Raw genomic sequence first — 18,515 nt, forward strand, 5'->3', positions numbered from 1 at the left:
CGGAAAGAAAAGTCAGCTCCTCCTCCTCCACAGTTCTCTTACAATCCGGGCAAGTGCACTAACAAATACACCGCAGAAACACGTCAACTCTTTCTTTCTTCAGGCACACAGAATAACGTGACGGACTTATTACAAAGACATAGCTGCCCATCCCCCTTGGGTTGGTGACAGACGTGTTCATGTTTAATCTTGCCGCCAGATCGATGACAAAGCCTGCAGTCATTTTTTTTTTTGTCAGGTCTGAACGTTATTTGATTTTTAAAGCGGGAGAACTACGAAACGTTATTCGAAACGAAATTTAAAACACGGCACAAAAATTCGACACAAAAATACTTCTCATCACACCATCATTTTATATAAAAATGAAATTTACGCTTGCTCCACAGAATTCGTTGGTTTCACTGATAGCGCAACCGAAAAATTCTGCCCCATCACTCGAAAATAGACGGTTTTCATCTCACGCCTTGGATTATTCTTGCCCAATGAAGAGGAGAAATAATGTGTTATGTTCTTTTTTTCGTAATGGATTTTTTCCCCCTTCTCATTTCACAGAGTCGATTATCGTATCGTTTTCCCAGTCGAACCGTTTATCAACGTGCGCTGGAATAACAATTATACCAATAGAATAATAGTTTTGTTTCGGCTATAATGCAGTATCATGTTCATAGATGTGTTTTCACCTTCTGGAAGAGTTCTTCGGAGACGATTCGTAAAACTCTACGATCTCGTTATCTGATAGATATTTGATTTCGGAATCTTCGGCCAACTTGTTCTGCTTCCGCTTCCTTCTTTTGAAAAAGAAGATTGCTGTCGCCGCAGCTGCTCCGATCATTAAACACATGGTGACGACAGCAACCGTAACCGAAGCATTTCCAGCTTCGATCTCGGAAGACTCTGACTTCGGACTCGAATCGGAGTTCCTATATCCGGCTTCGTGATCCTCTTTTTGCGAAACGGCTCGTCCCGATTCCAGATCAGCTGTCGTTCCTTGTTTTATGGTCGTCGATTCAGACGGCGAAACATCTAGGGGTAGAGGGTAAGTCAGTTCGCGAGTGCTACTGCCTAATCTGTATGATGCTGTGGTACTATCGATACTAGGCAGATTGACCGTAGGTGAAGACGTTTTTGAGCTCGAACTACTCGATAGAATAACACCGCTATTTTCCGTAGTATAACCGGGAGAGCTTTTCCTCGTAGAAACTTCTGCTGAGATTCCGTCTGTCGAGGTTGATGTGACGAGACGTGTTTCAGAAGTGTCATCAAGTCCAGAGGTGGTGGATGAATCCTGTGTTGTTGTCGACGGGAAAGAAGAGAAGTGTTCGAAAGGTGTAACAGTCGTCGTCATCTCATTAGACTTCGACAGATCTGATGAAGTCGTTAACGCTAAGCTGCTTCGTTTTTCCTCTGCGCTAGTAGGAGGAGTTGAGGACATAGGTTTCGTACTATCTTCTGTTTCGGATGAAGCATAGGGCGAAAATGGAAACGAACTCATCTCGTCGTTTCGTGCGTTCGGTGGCAACGTCGAAGTAGTTGGTAGCTCAGTCTTGATTCGCGTTTCCGTGAAAGGCTCTCCGGAAGCAGTCACTTGTCTAGTAGTAATGCCTGCCGTCAGGGGCGCTGAAGATGTTATGGAGTTGTCCCACTGGGTTTTGACCGATGTCGATGGAACGATGATATCATCATCCGTTGTTGTCACTTCTTTTATTGAAGTGGAAAAACCTGCAGTGCTCGTGCGAGATGTCGAGTATGACGTGGATGTAGCAATTGAGTGAGACACCTCCGGACTAGTTGCTTCGGTGCGCGCAGCCGATGTTTCAGAAACCACCGTAGTCGAATATTCCAGCATCGTCTCTTGCCATTCGTCTGGTTCAGCTGGAACGGTTACTGTAATGTAGACCGTAGAAAAAAATTTGACACGTAAATTGATAAGATTGGGAATCACCAATTCAAAACAAAAATCTGCAGAAGTAAAACTATCATTTAATTTTTCATACATGTTGCAAACTCTGCACGTATCAATGCATTAAATAACAGTATATTATTTATAATAGTTAATGTACATATATATATATTGATAATAAATAAATATATAGTCTATTTATAGTAGTAAATACAGTCGGCTCTCCGTAATCGCGGGGTTACGTTCCGAGGGTGACCGCGAATAACCGAAACCATAGGTTTTTTTTTTTTTTTGTATAGTTCGTTTGAATAGTTATTGAACAGCTCGAGAAGAGCAGGGTGACGCAGAAGTAGATCTCATGCAAAAGAGGATGCAGCGATTGTTGGTGATGTTTTCTGAAAGAACATTGTCATTTCTTCTTCTTCTTATCCTCAAATATGTTGGACTATGATGACAAGGATTCCTCTACCAATTTTTCTACATGTGAAGAACGTACCATAAAGGGATCTATATCATGAAAATAATTTATCGCTGATTTGAACTTGCGAAGCCCTCCTGCTATGTTACTCATGGTGAACTTGTGGCAAACATTGCGGCCAAAAGTTAATAACCCGAGGTGACTGTTTCTCTCTTGGGAGTTGCCACAGTTTTAGTGATGACAGTAATGTCATTAGAGAGCCAATCCAAAAATGAGCCATCCTAAACATGTACAACTCAAATTTTGTAAACAAAACACATGAATTACGATTTCTGAGTGTCGCAAAAAACTTTTCCAATAAAGGGAGAAAAACCGCGAATACGGGGGGGGGGGCGACTGTAATTTAGTTACCTCATTTTATTTTCGTTTGTGAAGCACATTGATATGTCTATGCGTTAGTGAGTAAGCCAATAATGAGCTTTTAATGAACCACCCGATTTGCATCTTACGGAAAGGAATGAACTTAGTGTGCATCACGAACTCTTCTGTCCACCCCACCCCCTCTTTCGTAATTATGAATTTTCGTCTCGCTACTTATTATCCCAAGCAACAGATGTCTATGTTACTCTGATCATTGTGTTGAACTTTGCGGGGGGAAAAATGTTCTAGAAACCTCATTCGAAAAGTAAGTTTTTACCTGCATTACATACGATGATATAATCGGAACAGCAGGTGGACACGTTGAGGACAGCGCAGCTTCTGGAACAGCTGCAATCGGTGGTTTCTTGCTCGTCTTCAGAGCACCTTCCTCGGCAGGAATCACTGGATGCTGCCGAACGAAAATCTATTAGTCTTTTCATTTTGCATCAACCATGAGAACCAATTAATTTCTAACAGCGTCTCGTGACAGTTCTAAATACTTTTGAATTGAGACAAATTTTATTCCAAGCAAGGTTTGATAATCGATAAATTTAATCAATTTTTTTAAGAACACAAACAATAATTAAAAAAAAAAAGTACGAATATTTTGTTTATCCAACATGACTGATCTCCAAAAAGTACTAATGCCATCATTATACATAAAAATTGGTCACATTAGTTCGTCACAGCCCTAGATGAGAAATCAGCAGCATTAACTCTTTCAGTACCACATTATGGAAAAATGAAATAATTATCATGAAAAATTTTCGGTTAGGTCATTATAGTTCGAATGAAGGCCTCGAAACAAAAAGTTAGTGCACAATGATTTAACTATCCTGGTACTTGAAAGTTTCGTCTGCAGCACTATACGCTTACAGTAAAAAATACAAATTCAAATGTATTGAATAATACATGAATATTTATTTATTTTACAACAAAGAAAGCCATAATTTGTTTTATACATTTGTTCGGGAACATGTTGTAAGAGCGGTGTTTTGCTGCATTACACAAGTGTAATGGACAACCGGGAAACAAACTTCGGCAGGGGTGAAACATCTAACTGAATATTTTATTAATTAACTTGTTTCAAAAAAGAAGTTGACCCACTTATGTTATCATCTGGTAATCGCAAATTACTTATACAGTCTTTATACTTCAAAATACCAACATCCAATAACGTATGCAAAAAAGGTTAAAAAGTTGGCGGTATTTAAAGTACTGAAAAGATCAGTACACCTACAAAATGGTCCCTATGTTTTCTGTGACAAAGATTAAAAGAATGTCAAGGAAACATTTTATTTTTTGGATATTATTCTGAGGTGAACTCGGAAAGAAAAATCTTGTCTCCGCCGGGACTCGAACCTAGGCCCTCTTGCATACCGGGCAAACATGCTACCTTTGGTAGTACCCAGAAAATAAAATATTTCCTTGAAATCTTGGGCTGAGAAAAAGCCGCCTATCTGATTAAAAGAATGGTTTATCGGATTACGCAGTAAAGAAAAAAGAATGGAAGATATTTCCAAAGAAGGACTAAACAAAGAAACGGTAAATCTTTGTTTCACGCTTAACGGCTTCCTAGGTAATCGCAGGACCAAGAAACCACAACCTGAAATTATAGCAAAACATTTCAGAAATAGAATGCCCAAGTGGCACATCACATACATCCTCCACGATCATCTCGACAAATTCAAAGAAAGCACTGGTGCTCACTCAAAAAAGAGCACCTTCACCAAGAAATTCTCAGCATAGAGCATCTGTATCAGAGAGAGAACTCGTCGAAAATATGATGGAAATTATTTTTAGGCACTAAAACATGAAGATGAATAGTACGTATATGGGAATAAAGATGCAAAAAGTCTCACGTTATTTTTGTAGATAATAAACATTCCCCCCCCCCCTAATTTCCTTTTCTATATATGAAATTTCTAGATACGCGACTTGTATTCTGAAAGTTATTTACACTTTTTAAAATGCTTTAATACTCACGTCAATTTCAACATTCTAGTCGGCCAATAGTGAATAATGAATTCACAAATATAGATCCCTCATACCATCACCACAAAAGCGAAGTTTAAAGGAAATCATCATCATTTTCATAATTATTCAAACTAAACAAATACAGATACGCCAACTTCTACCCAGGAAAAGAAAACTGCAAAAGTTCGGTGTTTAAGGGTTCCAAAATCACTCACCTCACTAATAAAAATGCTACTTACATGAGAGAGACTCGCATGTTTCATGCTTTTGCCCGACCCCTGTATTAAGCGGAATTTATTGTACAATAAAAGTATATTGTACTTATAAAACTTCGATTAACCGTCACCGTCTGGACCAAGGCTGTAACGAATAACCGAATAGACGGATAACGTAAATGTCTTAATACATATGTATAGTAGCGTGATTTCATTTTGGCCTTGTGGGGAAAATGAAAATAAAATCCTTAAAAGTGAATAATGTACATATTGTATTTAATTTTACACACACACACAAAAACGATCAATATAAACTTCAATATGAGGTCATCCCAGGCAGTGGCGATATTGAAAATAGCGTCCTTTATGTTGTATCCCTTCCAAAATTCTCTGACAGTCATGGCATCATCAGATGAAAGCGAGCCTTCGATATAAAAGCTTTTCCGTAACGTCGCTTCATATTTTCAATTATGTCCTGTTCCATAGGCTGGATAAGTGGAGTTGTATTCGCTGAAAGAAAGAGGCATGTTATTTTGCCATCATCACTTTTGAGTTCACTAGAGGGGTGTGTCGGGACGTTGTCCATTAATAGCAGTGCTTCTTGCGGCAACTGCTTTTCGGCCATGTGAGCTCTATTTTGAGGCAAAATAACGTTGTGGGGGAACCATTCGGGAAAAAAAAATGTTTGGTCCATCCAAGCACTTTTTTTAGCCATAATAGTTCACAGGCAATGCGTTCATACTTCAGTGATCCGATCTTTTCGGACCTTAAAAACCTGGGGCTGTTTTTTTCCGTATATTTTTTTTAGACGATGACGGGTAACAAAAACTGACAGTTAAACGGGTGACGGTTAATTGAAGTTTTACTGTATTACGTTTTTAATGAAGCACGTAGCATTCGGGGGGGGGGGGAGGGTAGTGAGGAACGTCTTTTTTCAGTAATTTGTACTTTTGCCGCGATCGGTAGCAACGGACTTCTTACCTTCAGCTGGAGAAGTGCTCGCAGAATGGACGAGGACATTGCTGCAGTTGTCTTCCAGCAAATTTACATCGTCGATCGCGATGTCGCTCTCGTAATTCGGGCCTCGAACGCCTTCCACGACTATCTGCAGAATGGGAAGTGACGAACGAAACAAGATTAGAAATTTATCACATTTAACACTTTCTTTTGTACGTGTGTACACACGAACAGACAGACACACGGGATTACAGAATGCCATTTACCATGCCTTTCATACAAAAGTGTGTCAGAATGTGAAAAATTCTGATTTTTCGAGGAGTTTTAAATTTTTGGTGCTTTGTGTTTTTTTGCCTCAACTTCAGATTGAACGTTCAGGTCAACAAGCTCAGAAAAGAAAAAAAGTTGAAAAAGGAAGACGCACGCTAAAGCGAAATTTCCAAAACGAAGCGTTCTAGCAAGAAATCGAATAGCTGCGCTTCCGAATAAATACTTTCACCGGAATAAACTCATTTCACGGTTAACAACACAATGATTGATAACGCATCTTAGAGTCAGACGCAACCATTACAGAAAAAAAAATGATCAGGGCTTTTTTGCATGTCTTTAACTTCAAGTCGTAGAATTCGGCTCGTGTGATAGCTATTGTCGCAGCGAAAAATCTAGTCTGTACTACTCTGACAGTTTAACAACCAGATACAATCGAAGTCGAATTACGGAGTTACGTATATGTTACGGTAAATGTGATAAATTAGTTATACTATGCATACTTATCAATCGTCTTGATAAGTTTGATAGATTTATCGCTTTTACCAGTGAATATGCATGATACCCAAGCGTTGTTGGTAAATTTCATAAACACTACTATACTCAACGGTATATGCACCTCGTACACATTCCTCTACGGAATTTCCAACGAATTGGTACATGCCGGAATGTGCGTATACATGTTGTGAACCTAACGTGGAATTTTTTTCTGTGTAATGCTTTTTATGTGTAGTGTGCTGCCATCTGCCATCAATTTTTTTAACTATGAGTGAATTGTAATCTATCTGTAGTGTCAGTCCGCTGTTTCTCCATCGGGTGACTTCTACTTAATTAACTAAGTATTAAACCAATTAATAATTCTCACGATTCGATCGTATAGTGGCCATGAAGTTTCGTTGTGTTTGACATAAAAAAACATAATTACAGTAACCCGGTGATTACACGCACGGAGGCAAGTTTAAAGTATAAAAAATATTTAATTTATAAATTGCAATTACAGTCATTAACGTTAAGAAAGATGTCTCCTATATCCGTTTAAGAGAATATATATTACAATACCCGCCACAGGTGATTCAACTTATTAACTTATGCATCTGAGAACATGTAACATCCTGACCCCTTACTTAACTGGACATTCAGGTCACAGGAAAAGTAGATAAGTGTACTCACATCGGTCATCGTTGGTGATTTCCTTGGGTCGTCCTAGGTCGGCGCACTTCCTCCACACGGCACTACGGCACTTCTTACACATGGCGCTACGGCCTTTTCATATCCCGCAACTCAAACTTCGGGAAACCTCAACTCTGTCTCCTCAAAAGCAAATTTTCAACTTCCATATCTATTTCTATCTCCTTCCATCATCGGTCCTCCTGATTTTATATCCTCTTCGGCTCCTCCTTAGAACCCAGGATTCACTCCGTCTTGAAATCTTTCTTTCCGTACTACATTTTAATTTCAGGCCTCCAGCAAGGGCAATTCGATTGGACTTCCGCGTGATCATTCCTGAGGGGGCGAAACAACCCCTACCAAAGGATCCTCCTCCTTTTCAGAGGATTCTGAGAAAATCTGTGCTATTCATCTACCCTAATAACCTTCGACCCTTCCTAAATAATTAGAACGCCGACTTGCACCGGTCACCTTCATATCAATACTTAAGGCCACCGCTAGGTTACTTGCAGAGCACAGGTGCTCTAATGGGCAATGTCGCTTTGTATTTATATTTCCTCTCTTACATCCATTTCTGAGCGAGCAATATCCTTACTATTAATTAATTTCAACATTTCATTATTCTCGCTCTCCATAACTTCTCCACAGCTACGCCTCAAGAATCGAATCTCATTCCGTGACAGCTTCTATTCATGTATTTTAGAAAAACACCTTTCTCCTGTCACCAAGCCTTGAGTATGCCAGGTGACGGTTACACACCCGTGTGAAAGTCGCACCGACAGTTTGCTTAAGGGTAACCTATGCATGGCGATTCGATCTCTTTCTAATGTTATATTCTCACTCTTCAATACCCTCTCTTTCTCTTCAAGTTGCGTTCAAATTGCGTCTTCTTTTCAGTGGTGGTCCCGAATCTATTGACATCCACTATTCACACACACAAACACACACACATGTATTTTCCCTTTTACATTCCTATTTCGTAGCTTCATACATTGCCAGATGAACAGATGAATTGTGCTTCATCGGCAGTTGGCCTAAAGCACCTCCTCTTTCTTACATAATCTTTTATAACTCGTCACCCTCCTGCACGTGTCTTTTACGAATACCAAAAGCCAAGCCTCAATTAATACCACACCTGTTACCTTTTCACCTTTCAAATAATCCCTTAAATACAAAATAATACCCAAACAATTAACCATTCAAATAAATTAACAATTTTAACTAATTACCTTTATATTCAAATAATTACGAATAATTATGAGCGCAACGGACCCACTCATAATAGGCCTACAACATCCAGTCTTCCGTATATCTTGAATTTTTAATGGTTTGTCACTTTTTCAATCTTTTTTTTCCAATAATGGAAGGAAATCCGGGCAGCGCTAGGTATTATAGCTAATGATTGAATAATTATACTGTTGTAGGCCTGATGCTGTCTGTGGTGAGACTTTTTAACGGAAAGATCAGCTGGCATTTGCCCCTTGAAGTTGGGAACCACAGAAAACCAACTTCAGCCGACCACCACTCTGGCGACCCGGATCCTCATTTGATTAATACTGAAAACATTATCACTTTTACATACGATTATGCATAATAACTCGAACCCGGATGTTCAGACACTACAAATAGTCGAAATAGGCAGGCAAAAAAGGCACTAAAAATGCCTAAAATAGGTACTAAAAGAAAGGCATTTATAATTTTTAGAAGGAAGAAAGTATTAGTGTTTGTCGGCGTCGGAAAAACTCAAGCCAGCCTTTTCTTTATATAACTACTATAACGTTTTTTTTTTTTTAATTAAACATAATATAAGAACAATTACATGTTTAAGTAGGAAGACGGAAGAGCATCCTATCAGAACCACGTGGTCTGGCCAAGTGTGTCAACTCCTAGTGTTGCTAGATTCATATCTCTTTCTGCTTCTTCCTGGCACTACTGGATCTGTCTGCATTGGTTGTTTCTAGGACGCACTAGATACACCACAGAAGTATAATTCAAAACTTAGGTATGAAGAGTCCAAAAACTATTTGAAAAATTGGTTGCACGTGATCCGTCTACTGTTTCAATTAGAGTTTATAATAACTGCATTATTATCCAAGTTAAATTGATTTCAAGCCCAAAATAAAGTGTTTCAAGTCCCTCGGGATAAGGTCAATTTCAGGGCCACCATTACCAGATATGGAGCCTGAACATAAAATAGTCTGTGGGGTTCCATAGGTGCAAATAATTCTCGTTTATTTCTGATGTATTATTTTAAACAAACCATTATTATTCCTATAGTTATAACACCTTGTTCTATTGTTGTAAAAAAAATTAACTTTTTTTATATTACCACATATGCCTGCGGGACTCCTTCAAAAGCGGGGCCCTGTGGGGCCGCATCTGTCGCATATCCTTTGGGTGACTCTAGTCAATTTAATTAGTCGAATACTAAATATCTATGTAAAATAAATAGCCATGGTTGCTTGCAGTGCATGTATGACGTAAAAAAAATAAAATCACAGCAACATGGGCCACGTTGTGTCTGCTCCTAACCCGTCTTGTGTGAGCCATGACATCAACTGATGACCTCTTCTGGCAGTCGTCAGTTATGCATTGCATATACAGTGCAGTTCAATGCCTGAATGAGACATAATATGTGGAGAAACATATTTCTAATTTTTCTCAGCTTCTCTCATATACGTATAACTGCGTTCATCTGAAACAAAAGCATTTATATATAACACCATCCGGTTGAAGCAAAGTTAATGCACGGCACTACCAAGTTCCCTGTCTCTCAAATCGCTCATTCGCATTTGAATGGGGGGGGGGCCTGCAAGAGCCGGGCTTTTGATGAAAATTAATACTGAGAGTTGGAAAAAAAATTTAAAAACCAATTATTTTGTTCTCAATACTCAAAATATCTGAGTATTGCAGATTATGGCGTCTGAAATTCAATTATAAACTTAAAACTATGTTAAAATGGGCATGTATGGCAGGAAAAGTAAAAAAAAAGCGTTTTTACAAAAAGCTTGAAATAGGCAAAAAAAGGCATTTATAGCATTTTGCCTGGACTTCCGGGCTCTAATAATAACCAAGTGTCGTTGGTAAATTTGATAAATACTTGAAATTTATAACATTCATCTTTGATTATGAGTAATACCCTAGTCTAGTGTAATTGGTGAGTTTGATATAAATATGAAAAAAATATGTGATGAATATAGTCGGTCCTCCTATATAATAACATATTTTACGATCGTACCCCCGATAATGATACAATACGTGTATGAATTATCATGTGTAGTATATCATATAGTACGATTTATCATGTTTAACAACGACGCGACAATTGGGTATTATGCATGATCGACGGTAAAAGTGATAATTTTTTTATTACTGTTATTTATTGCTGTTTTTTATTTCTTTTATTACTTATTAAATTTATCAACGACGCTTGAGTATGTATAATCACCGGTAAAAGTGATTGATTTAGGGAAATTTATGAAATTTGCCAAAATGCATAATAACCGATTTATCACATTTACCGTGACATATATAGAGTACCGTATATACTCGTGTATAAGCCGACCCCCTCACTTCAGGACCACCAAAACAGTAATAAATTAAAAACCCGTGTATCAGCCGACCCCAAAAAATCCGTGCATTTTAGAGGGAAAAAAATTCTTATATTTTCATAGAAAATGAAACCTGCGGAAATTTACAACAGAAAATGATTCAAATTTTTTAATCCGTTTCATCTGAGTCTCCAAACTCATCGTAATTCATCAGATCCTCCCAGGGTGCGGCGCATCTTTGTTTTTATCCTCATCTGGGCTGTCATTGCCATTGTCATTTTCAAGGAGGATATCATCTTCAGTTCCGTCCATCGCATTGCTGATGCAACACTTTTTGAAGAATTAGCGGAAACAGAATTCCACGCCTCATGTACCCATTGGCACACTAGGCCAATGTCAGGTTTCTTCAAGGCACCACTTTTTCTAGTTCCTTGATCATCGGAACTCATCCATTCGATCCACAAATTCCTCAAATAGTCTTTGAGAGGCTTGTTGATGCTCACATCTAAAGGCTGTGCAAACGACATTAGCCCACCTGGTATCAAAGCCAATGATGTTTTCGATTTCTTTGCCTTGGCTTTATTTGACATTATCGGTTCTGTGGAGTTTGAACATATCCCATACAAATAATTCGGGGGTCGATATTTTCTCATCAAAAACTGACCCAAGTATAAGCCGACCCCCCCCCCCCCCCACTTGAGGAACGAATTTTCTTTTTCCACAAAAAAAAACTCGGCTTATACACGAGTATATACGGTAATTTTTATTTTCCGAAGACGAATTTCGAGCACTAGTTTCCTTCTTCTGAGATTCAAATAGAAATACTGTTTGTTGTTGGTTTGTTTCTCCTTTACTTACTTGGAAGTTCTCTGGAATGTCTGGGACTGTAAAAATGCCTCGTAGCCACTGATTTCCCTGATCCCCAAACTTCTCCCAAGATTCCGGAATGTTGCCGAAAACATGGCTTTCCTGCTTTATGTAGACTTTCAGGCCTCCTATCGATAAAAAGTGTGTATGAGAGTCACGACTCAACAAACATCACCTTTCGGACAAAACAAATAAAAACATATTACAGATCATAATACACCTAATCAAATAAGTTATTAAAATTATTCCACTTACCCTTCCTTTCCTTACCCCCCACGTGTCCTTTCACAAACAACTTTCACCTAGTCTACTTCGTCCAATATACTATCTCATGGGGAAAATCACAACTTCATCATAATAAAAATCATCGTGAAGGACTCGTTCTTTCGATCAAGTATGTAACGACCGTGAGAAGATGACTTGATTGTTTATCAGCATCCAGCTCCTAGCGATCAATTTGACGCTAGTTCGTAGCTTTTTCCTCAAACTTTGACAACTGTTTCACTTCATATACATGTGAGGTATTTACGATTTCATAAGCAGTGACGTGTGTTCCGTGATTTCCACTACTAGCTTTGTATGTACTTTTTGGTCGGTGAAGTCTAGTTATCTACACTGTCATGTACATCGCTTTGTTTAATTCTTCGTATATTTTTCTTTTGTATAATGCATATTTTACAGTAAAGTTCTATTTGATTCCCACTACATTACTAACATTGTTATATAGCAATTGCAATGTTTTTATTCATTTTATTTTCACATATTTTTGAACAGTGAAGTTCGTGAGAATTTCACTGTTACGTTTTGTTTCAATTCTCAAATGGACAGTGGTGTTCTTTAGATTCCCATTGCATTGATACAAATAGCGAACATCATCTCGTTAATATTCTATATGTCATGCCAATGAATTTCTTGAATTCAACAAATGTCAATTTTCATATTCTGCATACGTAATATATCTACAATTGCATTAATAGCGATGTTCTTTGATTGCAACTGCTAACTTTATATGTGATTTATTGAACATTGAAGGCCAATGATCTCAAGTGTCATGCATATTTCATTTTTGTTAATTACTGTATATTTTTACATAATGCATATTTTCATTAGAGAGAGTGAAAACACAGTGTGTAACAAAATGAAAAAATCTAAATTTTTACACTGTCCCCTTGTCTTCTAACTTCCAATTAGAAGTTTGTTGCCCTGTCTCTCCTGATGCCAAAAAAATCCATGTTTTTAAGTGCAATATTCACAGAGATATTTGAATTCGAAGAACGGAGAAAATTTGGGAAAGAACAGTGTTAAATGCGGAAATTTTGCAGTTGAAATGCATCCGTTTTACCCGCATTTAATGCTGTTCTTAACCAAATTTCCTCCGCCGTTTTTCGAATTCAAATATCTCTGTGAATATTGCACTTAAAGCATGGATTTCTTTTGGCATCAGGAGAGACGGGGCAACAAATTTCTAATTGGAAGTTAGAGTACAAGGGGACAGTGTAAAAATTTAGATTTTTTATTTTGTTACACACTGTGTTCTCATTCTCAAAACTGGTACAGGGTAATTTTTGAACGCCTGTCGAAAATTTTTTAAGCTGGAATCACACCTCTACGACGGATTTTTTAATGTTTTTGCACAAAAAGAATAAAATATCGAAAGAAAATACCTTTTACATGCTATGTTGGTTCGATTTCTGTTAATTCAAATGCTTTTTGAAGGTTCAAAATTTCTCTGGAAGAAATTCCTTACTTTTAAAGTCTTTTGTGCCCCCCCCCCCCTCGCAAAGGTTGGTCCTACGGGCTTCCCTGCATCAAAGGAACGCGGGAGAGAAAAACATAAGTTAATTTTATTTATTTTTTAATGTTTGAATTCAGACTGGCTATATAGGATTGGAAATACCGGCCAAGAATCAGAATCACAAGCTCTCCATTATGAAGAGACATTGTCAACTCATACAAACTGTATGTGTACGCTGCAACATGGACCTCAACTTATTTCCATTCGAAGATCGACATAATGTTCAGCTGCAGCGTCATGTGCCGTACACTTTTAGACAGAACTCAAATGAAAACATACTCGGCATGTTTCCATGGCAGAAGTTATATGTACATTCACGTATATTGAAATTCACTCAAAGAAGAAAACACGAAACAACAAAGAAGACTGTTCCGGGTGTGTTTAAATAGGTGAAGGTCCACATTTTGATAACGGTCCAAATTTGGGGCACCGCTTAATCTAGGGGCACGAAACGATAGCTTATAAACAGGAGGTCTTGTCATCAACCCCTGATTGCGAAAAGCACCGACTAGCACTAGCAGGAGTACTGCTTGATATGTACGCCGAATAGACGCTCGACAAATTGGTTCATGCACTAGCGGACTTCGAAAGGAGCCACACCATCGGGCTGAGAAGCGTGTCTCAAAAGCCAGTTGCGTGTATCGTATTGGCCGGTGATACCGCGTGCGGTTCGTGGAAAAAAGTCATTTCGAATGCAGATTGAAATATTGCATGATAAATACAGCGAAACTTTGTTAATTATAACTTTTGAATAATTTTAATAATAAATTTTTAATAATTTTTAATAATAAATTTTGAATAATTTTTAATAACTTTTGAATAATTTGATTTTTTCCGCAGTTTCCTTGAACCTCAAGTGATCCAAGCTGAACTGAACATATAGTAAGGGAACAAGAAAGTCGGAAGAGAGCGTAATACCAAAGCCTCCTAGATACAGTGCTACTCTATCTACTAGTATTAGACCAGTATTATCTAGTAGAGGCTTTGTAATAACCCGTCAAAAAATAAGCAGCAATCATTTACTATAGCACTTGAAACCATGTGATAAAAGTAACATAAAATATTTGATCAGTGTTATGACTCATAGTAGCTGCCAAGTCTGGAATTTCTACTCCATCCACCGGACTCCCGAATTTTTCCAGCGAAATTGTCGCCATAGTGCAAAATCGCGAGAAAAAAAAAAGTTTCATCTTGGCGAGGAAAAGACAAAATTCATCAAACAGCAAGCATCAGTTCAGCTTTTCTACAGTTGAACGTGTCTTATATGATCCATAGAGGAGGAATAAAGGAGAGAAAATTAAAATTATATATTTCCTCTAAGGCAGGGGTTGCAAACAGCTGCCCCGGCGCGACCCGCGACCAGATGAAAAAAATATTATATTTTTGATATTAGTTTCGATCAACGAAATTGTGCTTAATGTAGGAAAAAATATTATTTCTAATTTGACAAAAACAATTTGTATTTTCAGTACACAAACACAAAACCTCTTTAAACACACCAGTCACATGATTGATTTCAAAAACCTACTGTGGGAGTTATAGAAAGGAAATAAGCAGCAGCAAATTTCTTGCTCAATCATCGGAGCTCAGTGATGATAATCTCGACGAACAAAACTTTTGTTTTTTTTTCTCCTTCAAAAATTTCCCACGAAGTTTTTTCGTATGAAATTCAAAAATAATGTGCTGCCGTCTATTGGTAGAAATATTCAGTCAAGTATTTACTAGGCTAAAAAAGCAAACTAGAAAGCATTACACGAAATTCTGAAAGAATAACAAACTTCAAATTAAATGAAATTATTGATTTGTTCGATAAACTTCAAATGATTTATGAAGTAACATTCTCACCAATGCTCTTGTTAGAGCATTACATTCATAATTTTCTGAAAGAAAAGAAAGATGAGAGAAACTTTTCTTATTAATTGAAGGGGAAAAAAATCTAAAAGCTTCCAGTTCAACATGGAATTTACCAGCATACAAATGGTCCTTGTTAGTGATGTTTGAGTCTGGTCTGGTAAGACACTGTAGTCCATGCTGCAGCTATTTACGCAACTTCCTCCGGCGCTGAATTTCACTGTCTATGAGATAACATATAAATACTCTTTTCCAAAAACTGAAGACTTCAGTTAATAGTTCATTAATAATTATTTATAGTTAGTATTTAATTGAATGAAGTTAATTATTCATAAATAATCCCGTCAAAATATTTGTGGCCCGCGATGATATAGCAAGCAATCATACTGGGTGCGGCTTATATTCCGGAGGTCTCCCACCCTTCCTTGTGCATGTGGCTACCGGAACGGCGTCCCTGTCGCGGTCCGCGACGCTGCATATGACCATTATGTTGGCCCTCGAACAAAAAGAAGTTGACCACCGAGGTATGACTGTGTCCCGTTTGGTCAGTCTGTCTCGTGTTTTGACGGAATGGTGGTTCTTATTGGCATGGTTTTGATCAGTCTTTGACAGTTAATATTTATCTTACTGTTTGGCAAGGACTGGTGATGTTACGCTAACAAGGATAATGTCACATTTTTTTAAAGAAGGAATCCCTACGATTTTGCTTTGATAAAAAAACCTTTAATATATGTTTATTTCTCTGTATTCGTCTGTGATTTCTGAATAGAGTTCTCCGAAGTTGACGGCTATGGATTGGAAAATAATAGCAACCAAGGAGTGGTGTTTTATGTTCCTTCCATACAACTTTCAACGTGATGTTACGTCAAAAACATCCGAGTGGTTATGGACGGAACTTTCATTTTTTGTACTCCGTTGGATCGATTGAGTTCCGTTCGCGTTTACGCTCTGCCAGTAAAACTGTGTCACGAAGAACAGAAAATTCGATTTACTCGGCCATTCACACGTTTCGGTCATATTTCACTATTATTGATTATTTGAGGGGGAAAAAACACACACAGTCGATCCCGCTTAGAACATTTTCCCGATGTACGTCTTTCTTTCGTGGTCCCAACTCTAGCCAATTCTCATTTAGATTTAGATTTCCCGTTTTCCCGCTTAAAAGACTTTTATAAAGGTTTTCGAAAAACTTTATAAAGTATTTATCCACTGTACATGTTCTAAACAAGGATGAAGCTATCGGCCAATAATCTTGTGTGTGGTGAGAAAAATGTAACTATTTTGTCCTACTACATCCTTCTAATGTCCTTTATTTCTTGAGCAGACACCGACAATCTCGGAGGTATATTAAAGGGGGTGGGAAGCCTAAGCGGCCTATTGTCCAGGGCGGTAAATTCGGAGGAACTGCAGATGTTTGTGTATTGGGTGATCAAGAACATAAATTGGCTAAGAGCGACGAAATTTGAGTAGCCCGCTGGCAGCTAGGCTTCCGAAGAGGAAGTAGAAATAGTCTCGGGACACCAACGTTCCCTCTAATCTTTCAGTTCTCGCAAATACTAGCCCTTAGGGGTCATTCAAGTATTACGTCATCGTCAAGGGGGGGGGGGGGGGGGAGGGGGTTTCCGATTTGCTGACTTTCGATGACAAGGGGGAGGGGGGTTTGGATAATGCTTACGTCATCGACCACTCCTTATGAAAATATGAGTTAGGATTCAGAGGAGTAGAGCTGATGACGAAATTTTGCTGACAAGAAGGGGGAGGGGGTCAGCGTTTTGCTGACTTTTGCTGACAAGGGGGGGGAGAGGGTCAAAAATGTCCAAAAATTTGCTTATGTAATACTTGAACGGCCCCTTACTCGGACTTTTTAAGACAAAGCATCTGGGTTTTTATGGTTGAAGAACCTTGAAGAGAATGAGTGCATACGTCAGTGTTCGTCATCATATTGATCTGGCATTCTTTTTAACTGATCTACTGAATTTTGAATGTGATGATGTAACTTCTAAAATTTTAAACATGACTTTTCTTAAACACGGAGGATTTTGTTATAACTCCGCCCTGTTTCCAGCAAAATTTATTTAGTCAACTTGAAGGGGATATCTTTCAGCTTTCACAAACACAAAACTTTGTTGTGCATTCGTGCGCTTTTTTTAAAGCAAAAATTGAATTTGAAGATACTACGAATAATACCGGAAATTCAAAAGGCATATGAATAATTTCTACTATGTATGGGAATAACGTCGCGAGCAGATGATAAAACCTCAAAATCATTGAAAGATTTAGTTAAGGTTAAGATAGAGATCTAATGGCAACGATATATATATATATATATACTAGCTGATACCCGGCGACGTTGCCCGCCCCGTAAAAAATTTATATATGTATAGCTTAATAATTATTTTTTAATGAATGAAATTTCCGCATCAAGTAAGAAAAAATTACTTTTATTTTTAAATATTTTAATTAAAAACTTGAGGCAATCGCTTGTGGATACACAATATTTTTTGTTTTTCCATCTGGTGTGTAGATGTACAAATTTTTGGGATTACCAACACGCGAACAGGCGACGTAAGGCTGTCCGTGTGGAAAACAGGGCTCAAGTAGTATTCAAAGACATCAGAAATTCTGCAGGATCCAGAACTGTCTGCGCTGAGTCTGTGAAAGTGTCAACCGATTTGTAAGATGTGGTCTCCAGGAATAATTTTTAGGATTTTTTCGTTTGATCTTGTTCATTTTTCGATGCCAGAATCGCTCTCTCACAAAGCCACTCATGGTTTCGGTGATTTTGCTGAATGTTTGGGAAAACTGTCTGAGTAAATTCTTGAACTGAGTTCAACAATTGGCAAAATCCATTTGGGAACGTAATCAGTCCAGTGCTTGGGTCTACGGAAATTCTTCCATTGCCAAGTTTGATCAACTGATGCGAAAATGATAGCAGTGCTGAGTCATTTTGCGCGCATGTTGGTGGATAATGATAATTTTTTAACTTCGTGCCAGAGTGTTGATAATTTGAGGCAAGCATTGAGTTCATCAGCTGGCGTTGAACATTTTTATTCTCAGTTTTGTCGTCGTAGTTGTTGTTCTCTGTTGTTAGCGACGTTATACGTTCAACTTGTGCAGCGAATATTATTCA

At 38.1% G+C, this 18,515-nt stretch overlaps 1 protein-coding gene across 2 annotated transcripts in view; it reads right to left on the bottom strand.

The window, feature by feature from the left end:
* Positions 1-330: 330 nt before the first annotated feature.
* Positions 331-18,515, bottom strand: part of LOC149076713 (uncharacterized) — a 39,547-nt gene continuing 21,362 nt past the window's right edge. For both annotated transcript variants that reach the window (XM_089244340.1, XM_089244339.1), the window contains exons 6-9: positions 11,731-11,867; positions 5,912-6,035; positions 3,016-3,147; positions 331-1,884 (exon numbers count right to left, since the gene is read on the bottom strand). In XM_089244340.1, the coding sequence (XP_089100466.1) occupies positions 677-1,884; positions 3,016-3,147; positions 5,912-6,035; positions 11,731-11,867 (1,601 nt within the window). In that variant the 3' untranslated portion in view covers positions 331-676. The remainder of the gene's footprint in view (positions 1,885-3,015; positions 3,148-5,911; positions 6,036-11,730; positions 11,868-18,515) is intronic.

The sequence above is a fragment of the Pholcus phalangioides genome, unplaced genomic scaffold (assembly GCF_987345545.1).
Source record: "Pholcus phalangioides strain wild (caught in Gottingen) unplaced genomic scaffold, Ppha-v1.0 ptg000015l_1, whole genome shotgun sequence".
In the NCBI taxonomy this organism is placed as follows: Eukaryota; Metazoa; Arthropoda; class Arachnida; order Araneae; family Pholcidae; genus Pholcus; species Pholcus phalangioides.